This window comes from Symphalangus syndactylus, chromosome 15 (assembly GCF_028878055.3).
Source record: "Symphalangus syndactylus isolate Jambi chromosome 15, NHGRI_mSymSyn1-v2.1_pri, whole genome shotgun sequence".
Taxonomy (NCBI): Eukaryota; Metazoa; Chordata; class Mammalia; order Primates; family Hylobatidae; genus Symphalangus; species Symphalangus syndactylus.
Window position 1 is genome coordinate 7,348,563 of NC_072437.2, and position 20,204 is coordinate 7,368,766.

Below are 20,204 nucleotides of genomic sequence, written 5' to 3' on the forward strand. Positions count from 1 at the left end.
TTCTGATGCCCAACCCTGTTCCCCTTCTCTGAAGAACAAAAATATACAGCAGGATTCCAGGTAACTGTGACAATGGGCATGTGTTGCTTGGGTGAGGCTGTCCCCTGTGGGCTGGGCGGGGTCAGTTCTGGTCATTTCTCACAGGTCCGCTGTGACAAGGGGGACGATCCTACCATCCGCCCACAGCGATGGTGCTCGTGGGTACTTCCCACACCCCTGCCAGACTTCACACTTTCCAGACACACACTGGCCCCTTCCAGGCCCTGGACAGGGATGGGAGGCTGGACGGGGGCGAGGGAGCCCAACACCCAACCTTCTCACCACCGTGCAAAGACCAGCAAGCCACAGTACAGAGGACTTCCCTTTCTTCTGCCACCACCATGGAAGTGAAAACGTTGCATGCAGCACAGGCCAAGACCTCACACCCGGCCCCCTCCTTAGTCTGCCAGACCATTTTGAGCAGAGCAGCTAAAATCTCTGAACTCCAGGACTCAGTTGTGAGGCTGCAGAAGGCCAACTCTGCTTCCCTTGCTGGGCCTCTCCGACTTTTAATTTGTCTGAGGAGGGGAGTCTGAGCAGTGAGTGAAAAGCAAGAGAGGAAAAAGACAAATGGGTGCTGGTGCTGACCTTGTGCTGGGCAGATCGGGGGCAGACAACCAGCCCTGGGCTGCGTCCACAAGGTCTCCGCCCCCCACCTGGGGCTGCAGGTGCTCCAGGCCCACGCCACCCTCCACGTGGCTGCAGACAACAGCGTTTCGGGAAAGTGCTAGAAGGGGCAGGTGGAGGGAGATGCCTTCTGGGACCCCACCCAACCTGAACCTGAAGAAGCTGCAGAGACCCTGCGGCCTTTGCTGTCTGCGGCCCTGCAGCCGGGTGAACGGATGGCTTCAGGGAAAGGCAGCTCCACTGAGTGAGTTCACCGGGTGCCATCTGCGTAAAAGGACCCACCGAGATGGAAACGCGGCAGCCCAGGGTGGCTGTGGCCCTGCGACCTCACGTGCTCCAGCTCCGGCGCTGGCTCCCAGTCCCACCTGAAGCCTCCCCGGGGCCTTCGGCAGGATGCCAGCTTGTTCTCTTGTCAACTCTAACTGCATATTGGCCAAGAGTGGCTCCTGCCACCCTTGAGGCATCCCCGCAGTCCTGAGAGAACCCTAGGTGGCCCTGGTAGAGTGCAGTGTACACTCCACTGTCGGGGGAGCCCCCACGGTCTGTGAGGCAGGCAGGGGAGTGAGGGCGCAGTGCAGACCTGGCTGCAGCAGGACTGAGGCCCCATGGGTGGGGTTGGCACCCTCGGCCCAGTGTCCACCCACAGGCAGGCTGGCCCCGCCCAGCAGACCCTCCGATGGGGCTTCCCTCCCTCAGGGGGTCCCCAGTGTCACAGAGAGGTTTGCGTGACTCCTGCGCTTCCGTCCTAACCAGTGGGCCCAGGGGACCGCCTGTCCTCAGAGACACGCCTGTGGTCTCCCAGGAGTGCCACCACTGTCTTAAACACCCCTGCGTGGTGGGTCCTCTGAGGGCAGTGGGACCGTGGGGAAGTGGGAGGTTTGGGGGAAGCCCAGCTGTGAATGGGGCGGTGGTGGTGCTGACATCTACTAAACTCCTGCTGTGTCCTCCTGCACCGTCGGAGGGATGCTCTGACAACCCTGTGATGTGCAACGTTTCTCTCAGTGACTTTCTGACTCCTCATCTGCAGAACGGGTGAGTTCAGAAGAGAGTGGATGCAGTTTTATAAACAGCAAAGCTGCGACTCTGAGGACAAGGACTCAGCACTCTGGATCCCGGGAAAGCGCCACATGGCATCCGGCCGTGGCCCCACCCTCACGGAGGCTGTGTCTTCACAGGCAGGATGAGACCCCGACCGCAGGTCATGCCAGGCAGACACACGGATGGCATTCAGCCAGTGAAGGGGCGAGCCCTCATTCCAGGGCATTTTCTGGACTTTAAGGTTGAATGAAGGAAATGCCTTCTGAGGCAGGAGACCTGCTCAGCCCCACGCATGGCCCCGGGGGCTCACTGACCATTGGACGGGAAGAGGAAGAGTGGCCGGGACTCGCAGCTCCCTGCACGGCTGCCCGTGGGAAGCTCTGCATAAACTGGGCTTCGGTGTGCCAGGGCCGATCCTCAGGCACGTCACTGGGTGTCCCATGGTCAAGGGGACCAGCAAAGTGTTTGGTCATGGCCTCGGCTCTGTCCTGCACCTGCAGCTGTGGCCCCCGGACATCAGAGCTCTCAGGATGTGGGGCAGCCTGGTGCAGGCTGAGCCCCCAGCTGTTTGCGCAGTGGTGTGAAGCTTAGGCTTGCCAGACAAAGGGAGGTCATTTGCTTTTGGTGCTGTGACATAAATTAGGGTCAGATGATAACTTTAGGGTGAAAAGCTCATTTGCTCCTTGTCCCCACTCCCTGAGCTACTGCAAATTCCACAGGGGACACAGACTGCCCTGTGGAGCACGGGGCATCCACAGAGGGCACCTCCACGCCGCCTCACCCAGAAGCCGCCTCGACTGCTCCGAGCACACCACCTGCGAGGGACTCACAGGGGACGAGGAGACTCACCCTCAGCCACGGACAGCAGCCAGGAGCACCACTCAGAATACAGGTAGTAGCTTTTCATTTCCGCCACGGAAATCCGGACAGGCTTTCCGTCCCCCATGGCGAGGATCAGTGCCGGGGAGGAGGAGCGCTGCCCTGGGCTCCCCACAATCCTCTCCGTGTAACAGGACCTTTCTATGCTGAACTTTGTCCCCTAAAATCTGCATGAGGGACCAGCTGGCTTTTTACTTTCATTTCACCCACTACCTGGGACGGAGTACACCAGGTAATTACCCTCCTGGAGGCCGATTCCTGGTCCACCCTGATGTTTACATGCAGGTCCAGGTGACACACCGCGCCCGCCCGAGAGGAACTTGTGGAAAAAGGAACGAGCCTGAGCTGTTCTTGCCTTGGGTCCAGGCACAAGGGACCCCGCTGGGGGCATGGCCTCCCTTGCTTTAAACAGGCAGCCGGAAGATGAAACGCAGCAGGTCTTCCGTTGTGCCTGGGGAGCAGCGTATTCCTGGGGACGCTGAGCCAGAGTCCTGTCGGGGGTGACTACCTGCCAGTCCCCCTCCATCTGATCACAGCCCCAGATGCTGACACCACTGGCAATGTGAGGGATGGACAGAAGCAGAGGGGTCTCTGGAGGAGCATGAGCTGCACAGACAGTGGGACCTGAATCCTGACACCCTCTCCCCTTTCAGCTTTCCCTCTAGGGAGTCACGTGTGATCGCCGAGGGACTGGTTCCTCCCAGAAGAACAGCTTTTCTTTGTGCACGATCTTAGATCCCAATGCTTTCCTTTTTGCATGCGCTACCAGGAAGCTTAAAGGGGAGTTCAGCTGAGATCACTCACCCCGGATGCCTCAAATGTATTATCTGCTTCTTATGGTGAATCCTGATTCTGTTTGAAACTTCCTGTGCCAATCTCAAACACGTTTTATGAAGAGAATTTCTAGGCCAGGTGCAGTGGCTCACGCCTGTAATCCCAGCACTTTGGGAGGCTGAGGCGGGTGGATCACATAAGGTCAGGAGTTTGAGACCAGCCTGGCCAACATGGTGAAACTCCATCTCTACTAAAAGTACAAAAAAAAAAAAAAAATAGCCAGGTGTGGTGGCACACACCTGTAATTCCAGCTACTCAGGAGGCTGAGGCAGGAGAATCGCTTGAACCCAGGAGGCAGGATTGCAGTGAGCCAAGATCATGCCATTGCACTCCAGCCTGGGTGACAGAGCGAGACTCCATCTCAAAAAAAAAAAAAAAAAAAAAAAGGAGAATTTCTAAATTCTAAGTAAAACAATCTGTTTTTCTTGGCTTAATTGGAACTCAGCTCCAAATACCCCAGGGCAGAGCAGCACAGGGGGACCCTGGGAGATCCGGCTGCTGTCTCTGAAGTATGGTGGTGTCTCTGCCACCACGCCATGTGGGACAGAGGGGAGGTGGACAACCCTGGCACCGGCCCCAACCTCCACTCAGTAAACAGACAACATCCACTCCTGGTTATCAGAAAATCGCCACCTGCAGCCACATTTTCCCCCAGCACCGTCTCCTCAGGGCAGAGGAGGCTCCTCCTCCATGTGAGTGGAAGTCCGCCTGCCTCCTAACCCGAAGGGGCTCTTTTCAGTGCCCAACCCAAGGAAAACAGCTGCAGCACGGGGATAGGTCTGTCCACAGAGATGCAGAAGCCAGCCTGACCCAGACACGCGGGTGGAGGAGGAGGAAGCCAGGCAGAAGGGAAGGCCCAGGAGGCTGCAGACGCCACGTTTCCCCGGGGCCACAGTGCGTCAGAGCGCTCAAGTGTCCGTCACCCGCCTCACATCCTGATTACCAAGGGCAGAGCCGGTGAGATAAGGCAGGCGACGGAGCTGTAAAGAGGCCACAGGCATCCGACGCTCCTCCCGGCTCCCTGTCTCCGCCTAAGGCTCTGCCGTGCCCAGCAGCACGGGCTGCGGAGGTGGTAACCTGCAGCGTGTCGGGCCTCAGATGTCGGGTGCTGCATTTACGGAGCTTGACTCAAGCCCCCGCTGGGCTCCTCGAGGTGCAGGGCAGTGCCTGGAGAAGGCCACCCGCCAGATAGAAGGGAGGAGGCTCATCCTGCAATTGTGAGGTCCGGCCTGGGTCTCTGCAGTGCCACTGGGCACGCTCCCCAGCAGATGGGAAGCCAAAGGCATCTTAACTTTTTTATTCTCACAACACAGAATTAACTTCTAGGAGTTTCTAGTGAAAAATCCCACAGTGGATCTTACTGGAGCTTCCCGTCCCTACCCAGCTGCCATGAACCTGCAACCCTAGACCTGTGTGAGGGGCCCTGCTACCCTCTCACCTCCAACATACCCTGAGGCACCTGCTGAGTGCTGCGTCCCTGCCACAGCCCATGGGCCGCAACTGAACCTCACCTCAGGCCTTGCACTGAACCAGCCTGGCTGCCCCCACCACTTTCCACACCCAAAGGCATCAGGAAGTGCTTTCCCCAACCTCCCCACCGGAACCAGCGCCTCCTTAGAGTCACCACCATGGACTCGGGGACGAGCTGCGCCCCAGCCCCAGCCCAGCTCCTGAGGGTTCTTCCACTGACACCCCCTCCACACTGCGGCGCCCCTCAAGCTTCCATCCTCGCCCTTGTTCTCTGCAATTTCCCTGATCATCCTGTCCTTTGTCACGGCTCCAACTGGGTGTCAGCTCCAGCCCAGACGTCACTTCCAACCACAGACACGATCACAGACATCACACCAAGCCCCTTATGCAGCACGGGCTCAGCCATGGCTGGGACAGCTCACCCTGTCCTGAGTGTCCATGGCACGGCCCCTGCCCAGCTGTCCCCTCCCACAGCACGCGAGAGCAGACCTCTCGGCACAGCCGCGATGCCCGCCTCCCACCAGACACAGTGAGAGCTCAGCAGCCTTCCATGGCGCATACCCTCCTCCGCAGGAGGCCCCCAAACTCCCCGTCTGCCGCATCTCCCACCTGATGGGCAGAGGGGGCAGAGCCTTGGGGAGATACCCCCGGCCGCCTGCCACAGAGCCTGGGCTCGCTCCAACCCTAGGTCCCCTGCTGCCACCCACTCTGTGGCTTCCTGCAATCCGCAGGCTCCAGGTCCCATGGGCGCCGCCACCCTTGGCCCAGCGTCCAGTCCTCTCCATTGCACGGCCAACATCTTGGAGAAAGCCTCCATCACCTGCTTTTCTTATGCCTCCACATCCTGTGCCTTCGGCCCCAGCTCAGAAATCCCCTTCACGAGGTGGGCACAACCTCTATTACTAGTGGGGCTTCTCTGCCCTCCTTGGAGCCCACTAGGCCTCTAGAGCTCTTTCCAAAGCTCCCGAGCTCTTGCCCCTTGGTCCCCCTCGTCGGCCCCATGTGCTCTCTGCTGGGGCCCCCACTGCCCGACCCCTCAGACAAGGCCTCCACTGCTGCACTCCGGGCCTAGTTCCCCACAACCTTCAGGTCCAATGTGAGCTGAGCATCTTCCCCCAGCCCTGACAGGGGCCTGTCCAGTCCAGGCCTGGAAACACAAAGGAGCATCTGTGACTCCTCCACCTTCCAATCGGAGACGCACATCCTGGGAAGAAAACCTGCGGGGTGCCGAGCTCCTGCCGAGGGAGACAGCCAGGGCTGGGAGGGGGCTGGACAAGGCTCAGTCCCCAGGCGCCCATGCCAGGTGGGTCACGCTGGCGGCCCAGGCAATGGGAGGCAGAGGGCACTGGGCTCTGAGCTGCACCCACACCGCCCAGCCTGGAGGAGGAGGCCCCACACCTGGGCCATGCATCCTCCTGCCTGTGCCTCGGGGTGTGGACCCTGCCGGGAGCTGGCGGTCATCCAGTCTCAGGCTCGCAGGCCCAGGGACCCAGAGTCTGCCTCTCACTACACCCAGGTGATCTGTGCCACAGGGGCCGCTCCACCCAGATGCCATGGGACCAGGGCTCGGCGCACACTTCCTTACAGAATGGGGGTGTCTCGCCGCCCTCACATTCCAGCCAACGGCAGGACGTGTCTCGGTGAGTGTGAATGTCGTGGACAATGTCTTCACAGGGGACCAGAGCACCGCAGAACTCACAGCGGATGACACACTCATCGCCTTGTCTCCCGACGCTGCCACTGCAGAGGGGCCCATGTCGCTGTGAGAGTTACAGGGACAAGTTCACTGTGGCTCCTGCGTTCTCCTGCTCCCACTAGACAGGGTGGTACCCCACGGTGTGGAGACATCCCGGGGGTCCTTATGTACAGTGAGGGGACGTCTCAGGGGTTCTCAGGCACAGGAAGGGGACGTGTCGGGGTCCCCAATGCACAGAAAGGGGACGTGTCGGGGTCCCCACTGCACAGGAAGGGGACGTGTTGGGGTCAACACTGCACAGGAAGGGGACGTGTCGGGGTCCCCACTGCACAGGAAGGGGACGTGTCGGGGTCAGCACTGCACAGGAAGGGGACGTGTCGGGGTCCCCACTGCACAGGAAGGGGACGTGTCGGGGTCAGCACTGCACAGGAAGGGGACGTGTCGGGGTCCCCACTGCACAGGAAGGGGACGTGTCGGGGTCAGCACTGCACAGGAAGGGGACGTGTCGGGGTCAGCACTGCACAGGAAGGGGACGTGTCGGGGTCAGCACTGCACAGGAAGGGGACGTGTCGGGGTCAGCACTGCACAGGAAGGGGACGTGTCGGGGTCCCCACTGCACAGGAAGGGGACGTGTCGGGGTCAGCACTGCACAGGAAGGGGACGTGTCGGGGTCAGCACTGCACAGGAAGGGGACGTGTCGGGGTCAGCACTGCACAGGAAGGGGACGTGTCGGGGTCCCCACTGCACAGGAAGGGGACGTGTCGGGGTCAGCACTGCACAGGAAGGGGACGTGTCGGGGTCCCCACTGCACAGGAAGGGGACGTGTCGGGGTCCCCATCTCCAAGCCCCCACTGTGCTCATGTCCAGGGTCTTGCGACTTCAGCTTTGGGAGGGTGGTGGGGCATGAATGGAACGCTGGTCACCCTGGCGCGTGCGGGATTCATGCACAGCCCCTGGCTGCCGCCGTCACACCGTGCTGTGGTGGATGTCAGTGGACTCGAAGGGAGGCTGGGATCTGTTATTTTAGCCCTGGGGTACTTACACCCACACAGCGCACACTCAGCTGACTGGCAGCAAGTGACACAGCCCTCCTCAGTGTTGTAGGCTCTGTCCGTGCCCCCAAGACGGGGAAAGGGAAAGGCGGCAGCCTGAGAGGCTCTCCTGTGCGTGGCGCCCCTCAGCCCCAGGACAGTCAGGCATCGCCTGGATGTGTTCGCTGCCTCCCTTTCCTCTCCCTGACGCCCACCTGCCAGTGCCCAGCCGCCGCCCATCCATCTCTGAAATAAACGCTCCCAAACTCCGTGGGGAGCCAGGTCAAAGCAGGGGCGGGGGCTGGCTCCAGCCAACTTCTGCCCCACGTTCCACAGCCCACCGTGGTTCCACTTTGCCAGACGGCGGAAAGTGCACGAGGGAGAGGAAATCAGCAACAAGCTCCTTTCTCCCCCTCAAGCCAGCAGAATGCCCTTGCTCCTCTGAAGTGAATAAAAGCACTGGCTATGACTTGTGAGAGTTTAGGCTGTGCCATCGGGCCAAGCAAACGTGCTGTTCCTGAATGGCTGGGAGGGGCCTGGGTGGCCTGAGCTCCTCTGTGTGTGGTGCTTCGAGCCTGCATTGTTGGTCCACCAGGCCTGGGCCGCACCTGTGACAGCTCTGCACCCTCACTCCACCCAAAACACACCTCTTGTGACGCAAAGGACACCCAGCTGCCCACAGACCGCGCGTGCCCAGGGAAGCCTCATTAAACCCGCCACTGCCGTTTCCCTCACTTTGAGTCCGTTCATCTTTCCAATATGAGCGGAAATTCCTAAGCCCAGGTTCCAGAACTGCAGGACAGGGCCGACCCAGAGATGAACAAAGAAAACTGGACCCACAGACCTGAAGTGGGGTGCCCAGCAGTCATCTCCTTTTTAAAAGGTCTCCGAGCTGCACAGGTTTTGCTGGTCAAGTGGTGAGAGAAATACCCCAGGGAGGCGCCTGCCCGCAGAGAGGACACCTGCAGAGGGGACACCGCACCTGCCCCCACGCCCTGCGACCCCATTGCATCTCACCTGGCCTCGAGCGCCCTGCAGTTCCCCAGCGCCTCCTGGGCAGTGACCACAGCCGCCGCAGGGTTCCCCGGGATGATCCCTTTTGGGCCATTGAGCCGCCCTGTCACAAAGGCTGCTACAAAGCGGAGGCAGCTCCGGTTCTTCACGCAGGGACCACAGGCGACCCCCTTATGCTGCAGCCACAGCCTTCGGGTCTCTGCTGCGACAGCTAAAAGCCGGGCGGGTGCCGCACGGTCACTAGAGACAAGTGCTCAGGACCCTGGTGACTCTGGGCTTCACCAAGTCACGAGAAAGAACCCAAGAGGGCTGAGCCGCCTCCTCAGAGCGCCCGGCCTCCCGGAGCCTGGCCCGAGCCACCACCGCCCTGCACGCCTGGAAGAGCAGGCAGACAATGCCGTGGTGCTAGAGAAACCCAGCTGGTGCGCCTGCCCTGCTGTGTGCAAGTTCTGGGCCTTTCCTTCCTCAAACAGGGCGGGGGGCCTGCGTGGGCTGGACCTCCTTGCCTTATGGAGCAAGCCAAAAACACCTTCCAGGCCTCAGGAAGTCTCAAGTTCAAACAAACAACTACAAACCCAGAGGAAGGGAGGGACGTGCTGCTGGCTGTCCTGAAACAAAGTGGGAAGTTCCACGCCTGTGGCCCCATCTGCTGCCAAGCTCCTCGAGGGAGGAAGTGATGAGGTTGCTTTGCGTGGCCGGAGATGCTTTTCCCCAAGAGGTGTTGAGCCAGTCCCAAGCCAGCAGCTCCCACCCTCTGCCCCATGGCTGCTTCCGAGGGGTGAGAGGTGACAGTGTCCAGGGCTCCCAATGGTCCCCGAGGTGACGTGCCACCCTCGGGCTCTCAGAGTCACTGGGCACCGTGCTGGGCACACCCAGGGCTCCAGGCCTCACAGCTGATGTGCAAGGCCGTGCAAATGGCCTAGTGCCATTTTAACTCTTATTATTATATGCTCCAGGCCACAGGAAGAGAAGGTGGCAGGGCTGGCGCTCAGGCCTGCTTGTGAAAGCACACAGGCTGTCTCGAACACCACATGTGCCCTTCTGTGAGCTGATGTGATTAGAGCATGCATCTGGTTTGCAGCAGAAGAATGCATTTATTCAACATCGTTTACTGAGTGCACACCCATCCTGCCACCCTGCATAGGCGTTCACAGAATGGCTGGAGGGTCCCCGCCTACTGTGTCCTCCCACTGGCATCGGGGACATCAAGAGGGAAAGGATGCTTCCATGCCCTGAGAGGTGACGCCTTGGTGTCCTATTAGCCTCCACAAATACAGTGATTCTGTTCAAAGTGTTCTGTGCTGGGTTTGCTCCTCTGAGAGCTACAGGTGTTGAGAGCCAGCTTCTGCCAGGAAAGACAGAATTCCACATACCATCCCCCTCTGCCTTCCACACCCACCTGCCAGATGCAACAAGGTGGTCCCAAGGCCGCCGCCCCCTGAAGCAGCCGGAAGCTTGCTCTCTGTGCTGCATCCCCCAAAACAGCTGCAGAGGAAACCAGGGTGAGGGGCTTGATGTCTCAGCCACCCAGGAGCAGAGACCACGAACCCCGGTTTGTTGGGAGCTTGTGTGCGAGCCCAGGACAGGTCAGCCCTAACCTGACCCACAGGAAAATGGGGAAACAGATGGCACATTTCGCGTGGTGTTTCCAGAGCTCAGGCCTCTTTGGTTTTGTTTGTTTGTTTGTTTGGAGACAGAGTCTTGCTCTATCCCCCAGGTTGGAGTGCAGTGGCATGATCCCAGCTCACTGCAACCTCCGCCTCCTGGGTTCAAGCAATTCTCCTGCCTCAGCCTCCCAAGTAGCTGGGATTACAGACGCCTGCCACCACACCTGGCTAATTTTTGTATTTTTAGTAGAGACCAGGTTTCACCATGTTGGCCAGGCTGGTCTCCAACTCCTGACCTAAGGTGATCCTCCAAGGGCCTCTTTGAATAATCAGGAAATCAAGCCCTAAATGTGGGTTTCATCCACAAGGACAGACGCAGACAGGCTTTGTATTCACGGAAGCAGTGAGCGGTGAGCACAGGAGCCATCAGGGTCGCCTCTGGGGTCAGCACCAAACCTCTCTCTCTGCCTTTCCTTCCCTTGTGCATGGTAAGGTGCTGAGGACAGTCACGGAATGGGAATGGCAGGGCCACTTTCAGCTGAGCAGGCTGGATGTGCACACACATTCATCACTCAATTCCTAAACATCTAAATATGTTTTAAAGATGTTACTAATTAAAACCGTTTTTCAAAAATAAATCCTGAGATATGAACCTCACTCACGATCTGCTAATTTCTTCTCATATGTAGCGCATAGAAGCTTTGGGTTCAGCGACCATCACGAAAACCCGGCCGTCCTCTCCTGGCTGGCGGGGGCCACTTCCTCCCTAAGCTCCTTGGTAGCCCCTCCATGAGAAAACACAAAAAACCCACGTGAGATCCAAGTTCTTCCTGTCACCCCGCTGGTTGGCCTCAGGGAGGCTCGAGAATGGTTGGGCCCCTGAGAAGCGGGTTGACTTTTGTGAACCCCGGGAGTCTATTTTATACAATGTGGCCCCAAGCTACTGTTAAGAAATCCAGTCAGTGGTACCATTTTTGGCAGCAAAAGAGCCTTACATTAACCACTCCATTAGTCGTGGAGTAGGGAGTTGTTTAGGGCAGGTCTCAAATGAGCTGTCGGGTGATTTAAAATTCAACGCTCCTGGGCTGATGCGGGTGGGAGCCGCCGTGCACACCTGGGGTGCGGCACAGACGAAGGTGTCTCGTTTCCTCTCTCCGTAAGGCGTGGGGTGCAGGGAAGGACAGAGCGTGCTTGTGGAGACCGATGACTTCCCCACGCAGCCCCCACAGGGTAGTGACAGCAGCGCTGGGAAGCCCCACACTGTCCGACCAGACGACCCCAACCCCTCTGCGCCAGCCCTGCCGGACCAGGTCCTTGTCTCCGGGTTTCCCGCTGCCCAGGAGGCCCGTGCGTCTGGTTTGGTGTGTGACTCCTCGTGGCCCTGTCACCTTCACACCATGGTGTCTGAGAGGCCACTCGCCAAGCAGCCCCTCCTCTCCTTCAGTCCCAGCCCGGGACCCGCCAGGGAAGGTCGTGGCTCTGGTCTGGCGGAGGCACCTTTGGTGAATGGCTGGGAAGGCCACACAGCTCGGCCTCAGAGGTGCAGGTGACCCAGTGCTGCTCCCCGCGTGAGTGCCGCCCTCCGCCCTGGCCTTGCCGCCCCATGAGTGACCTGAAGGCCGAGCCCAGAGCCGCGTGTGGTCCCCTGTGCAGCGTTTAACAGGTGCTCCAGCTGGAATGCTTCTCTTCATTGTCCATGACAAGTTTCGTTTTAAAGGATAAAGCATTCTTACAAAAACGAAGTCTTGTTTCGGGCATTAGCTCACCATCCCTAATATATTGCCAAAAATGTCATTAATGAAACTTAATACTAGTTCTTTCCTTTAGTGAATTAAGTAGCACAATTATGTGATATGACTAATGCTGAGAAATTGGTTTTCATGCTTTGGGGATTTGTCTTGATTCTTTAACATTATTAATAAAGGAGTAAAGCAAAAAATAAAAATAAAAAACAAAAAACAACAACAAAAAAACAAGCAAACAAACAAACAAAAAAACCGGAACATTCGCCGAGAGCCCAATTTAGATGCAAATGCCAGGCAATCCCATAATTTAGAAGGAACAATCGGATATTCTGTATTTTCAAACTCACAGCTCTAAGTTTTCTTGAGTGTCTGTTCCCAAAGGCTCAGTTTCTTCTCAGCACTGTGCATCTCCTGGGATTTACGCTGGACAAAGGCTCCTGGGGTGGAAGGAGGGAGGGAGGGCAGGAGCTCGCTATGGCAGAGGGGCCTGTGAGGTGCTGCGCGCTGAAGCCTGGGCTCGTGCTCTCTGCGACCATGGGCGTCTGGGAGAACAGTGACTACGGATGTCACCTCCATCACCATGCGACCGTAACGAGGTCAACCACAGGCCCTTCCTCTCAGAACCTTCCTTTTCTTTCTCATTTACCTGGAAAATCCCCACATACTTCATTACCGGGATCGTCAGTGTGGTCACACACCTAACTGTATGTGAGGATGACCACGGCAGCGGCTCCCAGCTGTGCACAGGAGCTCATGGCAGGCACCCGCCGGCACTAACCATGTGCGCAAGTGACCCTAACAGCAAACGGTTCCGCGCAGCTTCCTGCCTGCTGGGTGCTTCTCAGTGCTTTTCATGCAGATTTAACTCATTTGATCGTCACATCAATCCTAGCAGGTAGGTGCTCTCCTGAGTCCATTTTGCAGATGAGGAAACAAAGGCACCACATGGCCACAGACGGCAGAGCTGGAGTTTGACCTCACAGGTCACGGGTCCAGCACCAGCGATTTTAACCTAATAGTCAATGCAACCCTTCACAGGGGCCCCGCTAACCTCACAAGGTGCAGAGCCTCATCCCACATCTTATCCACATATGACCACAGGACATTAGACGTTCTAACTTCAGTACTTCGCTAGAATTCTAATGAAGGCAGCTCCATTTTTGTCTGTGTATCAGACAAGGGCAGTTAGCTTGTAAATATTCTGAAAGGCGTAACAGATGCTTCTTTCTCCACACCTAGAGTTATAAAATGAAAGTGACCAGATACATTGAGTTAATCCGAAAGGTAGAAGTGTGAAAATACTACTTACAGTGGTATCCTTCCAACTCTCTGGACGGTGATGTGAGCTGACGTGGAGACGATAGTTCTGGTGAAAGAAGGGGCTACGTTGAGAGTGCTGCCTGCACGTCGTGGGTGGCGGAGGAAACGAAACACACAGAAAAGGCAGCCGAGCTTTCCATAATTAGGCTGCAGAACTAACTTGGCTCCAGAAACTGTATTTGGTTAAATTATGAATCAGTAGACCCTAAGGTCTGTTAAAATTATTCTCTACTCATGAAAATGTGTTTATCAGACATAGCATGCCTTTCATGAGCAGCTGAAGCTTGGAGAACTTCTGATTGTGAAGCTTACGCCTTGTTCTTTATTACAGCGAAAGCAGGTCTCCCGAGCCAGCTTCTCTCATATTTACTAGTCCCCAAAGTTCTAATTCTGGAGTTCACCCTCCAGTATCTCTCATATTTACTAGGCCCTGAAGGTCTAATTCTGGAGTGCACCCTCTGGTATTCAACTGGTATTGATGATCAACAAATGTGCTTTTCCCCAGAACATCTGCAAAATGAGTGGAACCCCTAAAATCCATACGCCTTCCACACCAAGGGGCCAGGCTTACAAAAAGCAGCAGAACAGCAGCATGCCAGGGGCGCAAAAGTCCAAGCAAACTCGTCCAGTGAGGTCGGCCATGCCAGGGGCTTTGCGGACTCGGAGGTTGGCCACGCTGGGGGTCCTTGCAGACCTGGAAGTCAGCCATACGTGGGGCTTTGTGGACTCAGAGGTTAGCCATGCCCAGGGGCCTTTGCGGATCTGGCGCCCCTAGTTCTGAGGGGGAGTTTGCACCACTATAGAAGGTGGTCTTACCCTTAGGGAATGCCAAATGCAGGGAACTTCAAACATAAGACTAAGGGAGGAGGCAGCCAGCAGGTATGTGGAGCAGCAGGTGATGAAACGCCAGATAAGGAAGTGCCGGGCAATGAGGCACCAGGTGAGGAAGCACCAGGATGGGAGCTGATGAAACAGTGAGGGATGAGGTCAGAGGGGGCAGTGGAAGAGTCAGGAGCGGCTTTGAAGAGGGAGATCGGGAAGACACTGGAAGGCGGCCACCATCCCAAGGCACAGGTGCAGCGTGAAAAGGCGCCAGTGACTCAGGAGGCGGTGGCCAACACAAGTCCCCACGAAACTCGGAACGCACCTCGCAGGCGTCCCCTTCTCAGGTGCTGCCCGGCATCACTCACTCCTGAGACCTGGCCTGTGGTCACTCAGCGCCAGCCCCTGGAGCCACAGGTCTCCCTGAAGTGCACTCCAAGCAAACACAGGGCCGGCCCCCCAGTGTCCTCAGAGCAGGTTGGAACTGAAATCCCCGGGAGCTCGTAAGTCTGCCCCCAGTTCCACAGGTGAGGCCGTGCTCAAGCCGTCTTCGCATGAAGGGCGTCAGACTCACCCAGCTGGGAGGCCTGAGCGCTGCATTCTCAGGAGCTCTCAGGACACACTGAGCCGTGGCGTCAGATCACAGAAGGTCAGCAACACGGGACGCCAAGGATGCTCAAAGTACTCACTGTTTCCTCACAAGCCTGTCTCCGCTCAAATCTCTAAAACCCGCTCCTGAATCCCTACTACCAAGATCCATAACGCAACATCCCATGAAAGCTAATTGTTTTTTTAAATGTTTCTGTACTTTATAGTCACACCTGTCTAATTAGAGACCTAAATTTCATGTTACAAAATAGTCAGCAACCCACACAGACGCACCTCATTTGGCTGCATGCTTTTCCTCCTAAAGGGCCACAACACATTTAAAAAATGGACAAAGAAATCATGGCTCCTTGAGGAGATGCCAATCACTGAGGCCGAAGGCAGAGGCATGACAGGGGAGCACTAAGGCATCCCTCAGAAACCGCTGGGCTGGCTAATGAGCAGGCAGCATTTTGCCAGGGAGCCACACCTACTCCACTGAGAGCTCTTCAATTCCACACAGAAACGCGTGCCCCCTGCCTCCTGGGTGCGTCCCCCCAGAGCTTTTCCTCTGAGACCTGCAACTGAGGGGTGCTGGACAGCTGTGCCTGTGTGGTGGTCCTGGGAAGCCCCCTCATCCCCCAAAGCCCCTCCATGCTGCTGTGTCCCTCAGCCCATTGCTCAGGCCACAGGCCCCTTCCCAGGAAGAGCTTAAGGACAGGAGGCGGCACACAGCTTTTGCTCATCCATCTATGCATCCACTCATCCATCCACCCACCTTCCATCCATCCATCCACTCCTCCACTCCTCCATCCATCTACCCATCCATCCACCCACCCACCCACCAATTTATCCATACATCCACTCACTCATCCACCTACACATCCATCCATCCATTCATCCATCCATCTACCTACCCCTCCATTCATCCATCATCATTCATCCATCCATCCAGTCATCTATCCATCCACCCACCCACTCACCCACCCATCCATCATCATCCATCCACTTATTTATCTACCCACCCACCCACCCATTTACCCATCCACCCACCCACTCACCCACCCATCCATCATCATCCATCCACTTATTTATCTACCCACCCACCCATCCATTTACCCATCTATCCATCCACTCATCCATGCATCCACTCATCTATGCATCCACCCACCCATCCATCCAGTCATTCTATCCATCCACCCTTGCATCCATCTATCCACCCACCCACCCACCCATCCATCTATCATCATCCATCCATCCATCCATCCAGTCATCCATCCATCCATATATCCACTTATCTATCCATCCACCCACCCACCCATTCATCCATCCATCCACCCACCCACCCACCCATTTGTCTAGTCGTCCATCTGTCCACATACCTATTCACCCACTCACCCATCCATCCATCTACCTTACTTCATTCATCCACTCATCCATCCATCCATCCATCCACTCATCTATCTACCCATTCATCCATCCACCTTCTATCTATCCATCATCCATCCATTCACTCACCCATCTATCCACCCAGTCATTCATCCATCCACCCACCCATCCATCTATCCATCCATCATCATCCATCCACTCACCCACCCACACATCTACTCATCCACCCACACATCCATCCAGCTACCCATCTACCCATTCATCCATCCATTCATCTATGCATCCATCCATCCACTCATCCATCTGCTCATTGATGCATCTACCCACCCATCTACCCACGCATCTATCCATCCATTCTCCACCTACACATCCATCCAGTCACCCAGTCATCCATCCATGCATCCACTCATCTATGCATCCATCCCTCCCTCCCTCCATCCATCCACCCACCCATTCATCTATCCAGTCATCCAGTCATCCATCCATCCATACACCCATCCACCTACCCCTCCATCTACCTTACATACATACATCCACTCATCCATCTACCAACTCATTCATCCCTCCATCCATCCACTCATCCATCCAAGCATCCACTCACCCATCCATCTCCCATTCATCATCCTCCATTTATCCATTTATCCATCCATCCACCCACACATCCATCCATCCACTCACACATCCATCCATCATCATCCATCCATCCATCCACCCACCCACACATCCATTCATCCACCCCTACATTCATCCACTCACCCATCCATCCACCCACTCATCCACTATCTACTAACTCATTTATCCATCCATCCATCTACTCATCCATCCAAGCATCCACTCATCCATCCATCTACCCATTCACCATCCTCCATTTATCCATTTATCCATCCATCCACCCACACATCCATCCATCCACTAACACATCCATCCATCCATCATCATCCATCCATCCATCCATCCACCCACCCACACATCCATTCATCCACCCCTACATTCATCCACCCACCCATCTATCCACCCACCCACCCATCTACCCATTCATCCATCCATCCACTCATTTATCCATGCATTATCCATCTATCATCATCTATGACAAGAGTTAGTACTGGTTCAACTACTGTAAAAGGTGGGGCTAGATTTAAAGATTCTTCTACTACAGTAGTTCCCCAAGTTTGATTCCTGAAGAACTTCATCAAGAACTTAAAAAATGTCAATTCTCAGACCCTACCCCAGACTTCCTGAATCAGAAACTCTGAGGGTGGGCCCAGCAGCCTGTGCTTTAACAAGCCCCCAGGTGATGCAGATACATGCTCTAGTTGGAGGACCATTGTTCTGTTCCATCAAATGCTTAAATCAACTAGATCCATAGCATTGCTCCCTTGAATGTCTTCTACCTTTTCGCCAATGACTAAAATTCCAAAGAGAAAACCAAAACAGACGAAAATGAGCCCTATCACATAGAAAGGGGGCCAGGAGGAAGTTGCCACTGGAAAGTGCCCCTGGCCTTATTACTGAAGATCAGGTTCAGACGAGTATATAAAATGTCAATTTTCAAGGTGAAAGGCTACAGATTCACAGACCATATGGACAGCACACATTATACTCCTTTACATGCAGATTAGCTAGATAATGAAGGTTCTAAGTTCAGACAGAAGAAATGCATAAATCTGAAATTAAAACACAGCAGCATGTCCTGGACAGCAGCAAAGATAAAATGCTTGTGGGTTGGGGGTGAATCTACAGAGGGTGAAGCTCTGCACAGCTGAATGAGGCAGCTGCCCTAAGGTCAGCTGTTGTATGCAATCCCTCAGCTGTGACCTAGCCCCGCCACTGCCCTGAGGACCTACGCCAGCTGCCACATCAGTGTCCTGTTGCCATCAGCTCTCACCTGGCATGGACCCTAGCATGACCCCGGAAGGAGAAGCAGCTCCATGACCTCCCGCTGAAGGGTGTTTGGCTGCAGGTGGAGAACTCTCCTGAGGAAGTGCTTGGAATTTAAACCCGAGGTGGGGATCAGGTTTACTTTGACCTTCACCCCTACCAGAGAATGTGCACCACACACCCCTACACTCTGTAGTAGCATCATGTCAATACTGCACCATAAACCCCCCACATTATGGGTTTATAGCCTTCAACCTAATAACTCGCCTCCACTGGGTGGTACCTCACACACAGCGTGAGCAGAAAATGGGTTTGTGCTGAAGGAAGAGGCCAGTGTTAATGGGTGGTAAGTGGAGTATGATGCAGGGTCACCTCCCCTAACTAAACACTACAGGGTGCTCATAACCGAGGGTGTCTGGTAAGCTGGATCTGAAAGTCCTGGTGAAGCATGCAATTATCGGTAATGCAGATGTGTGGGAGGACACGCATCTCACTGCCTGTTCCAGATGAGACGATGCCCCACACCGAGCGCCCGGCTCGCACGACATTCAGGGAGCAGCCAGTGTCACTGCTGCTCTTCTGAGGTAGCCTTTTTCCAATTAGAAATGCGCACATGTCTCTCGGAGCTCATGAAGAAACCCCGATCCCTAAAAACCTGGGGAATGACATCAGCCTCTGGAGCGGTTCCCACTCTGTGACTCTGACACCGAGCGGCACGCAGAGGCACGCAGAGCGGGGGGGCTTTCTCCTCCACCCCCGCAGCCGATCAGAAGCCTCCCTGCGAACCTGGCATCCACGCAGCCCTTCACCATACTCAAACCCTGCAAACCCTGCACGGAAAAGCTCCACTCAAGCTTCTGTAAAAGAGCTGATTCTCCAAGAATCAGGGAGCAGACGGCATGAAAATGGTTTTGTTTTCTTTCGACCCATATACAATAAACCCAGCAGCTTTGATCATAAAAGCCCCCATTAAAAACATCTTGATTAGACCATCCCATACGATGGTGCTTATGCTGATTTAATCACTGGTTCACTCTCAGAATCCATCAGGGTGGGTAGAGAAAGAGAACCACGCCCAAACCAAGCAACTGACATTTTAATCTCCCAGGCAAATACTAGTTAGACAACTAGTAATGGCATATATTACATAACATATGGCAACATCAGGCAAAACACTTGGCAACTTACTTTTAATGATATATCATTATTTCCTCTTCATTTCAAGGAAAACTAGTTAAGGATGCCTCTCCCTTCTGCATAACAGCCTGAGAACTCGGATGCCACCACCTGAAAGCCACGGCCAGATGCAAGCTGTCAGCCCAGTCTCTGCTTACACCTAAAAGAATCGATCTGAACTGCTCTTCAAAGCTTATTTGAAGTAATATTTCGATTAATACTGAAAATGAACGTCCAGTCCACTCTTTACCCATACCGTCTCAAACATTTGTCTTAGGTTTAAATTGCATTTAATGAAGAAAAGAACCACCTGATTAGTCCAGGATTTTGCCTCCTCAAAATGAGCTTCCAGGTAGCTTCACCAGCCCTACCCCTGGCTCTGAAACCCCAAGCTCCGGAAGCCCTTGGCTCAGATCATTCTCAATTCGCAAGCACTTGTGCATTCTCCACTGCGAGGGCTGCGGACAGGCAGGTTGATGGGCAGATTTCAGACGCACAAATGGCTCCGCATGCAGACCCAGCATCCCTGAGAGAGCCCGTGTCACCAACGTGCAGTCATTTTAACTATCCCGGGCAGCATACGATCGCCGACAGCCTCTGAAAACACATCAGCTACCAACCAGTGCCCCCCATGTCACAGCTACCACGGCTAGAAAGGAACACGAGGGCGGCTTACAAAAATCAGACGCATTTCCCCACATTTCAGCCCATGATGTCAAGCTTAAGCATAGATCACTGACGGCCAGCAGCTCCTCCTACCCGTGTGCTTGGAAACCGCATTTAATCTCTGCACCATTTCTTCCAGGGCCATCTCTTCAGTCCTCAGCCAAAACCTCATCCTCCGACACAACAAAAATGATCCTGGCAGATCCGCTTCCTCCGCACGGGGGGGCGCCTGCGGGTGGGGCCGTGCGAGTGGGGAGGGGGCGCGGCGGAGGCGGGGAGGGGGCCACGGCAGCGCTTTCAGCCTCGAGCCACCGCCTCCCTGCCCGGGATTGGTTCCGCGCCACCGGGAGGGGGGCGCGCGCTGCGCCGCGGGGGGCGGGGGGCGGCT

At 55.6% G+C, this 20,204-nt stretch overlaps 1 protein-coding gene and 1 pseudogene across 25 annotated transcripts in view; both read right to left on the reverse strand.

The window, feature by feature from the left end:
* The window catches only part of MCF2L (MCF.2 cell line derived transforming sequence like), a 204,822-nt gene that overhangs the window by 105,003 nt on the left and 79,615 nt on the right, over window positions 1-20,204 (reverse strand). For 3 of the 25 annotated variants that reach the window (XM_055245321.2, XM_063618552.1, XM_063618546.1), the window contains exon 1: window positions 19,910-20,185. The exons of 13 other annotated variants lie outside the window; for them this stretch is intronic. In XM_055245321.2, coding sequence (XP_055101296.2) covers window positions 19,910-19,988 — 79 coding nt within the window. In that variant the 5' untranslated portion in view covers window positions 19,989-20,185. Of the gene's footprint in view, window positions 1-8,631; window positions 9,217-13,289; window positions 13,347-19,162; window positions 19,262-19,826; window positions 20,201-20,204 lie in introns of those variants that run through there. 9 more of the 25 variants (XM_063618549.1, XM_063618539.1, XM_063618537.1 and 6 more) reach the window with 8 other exon arrangements.
* LOC129464196 (uncharacterized) lies at window positions 7,023-8,613 on the reverse strand (annotated as a pseudogene).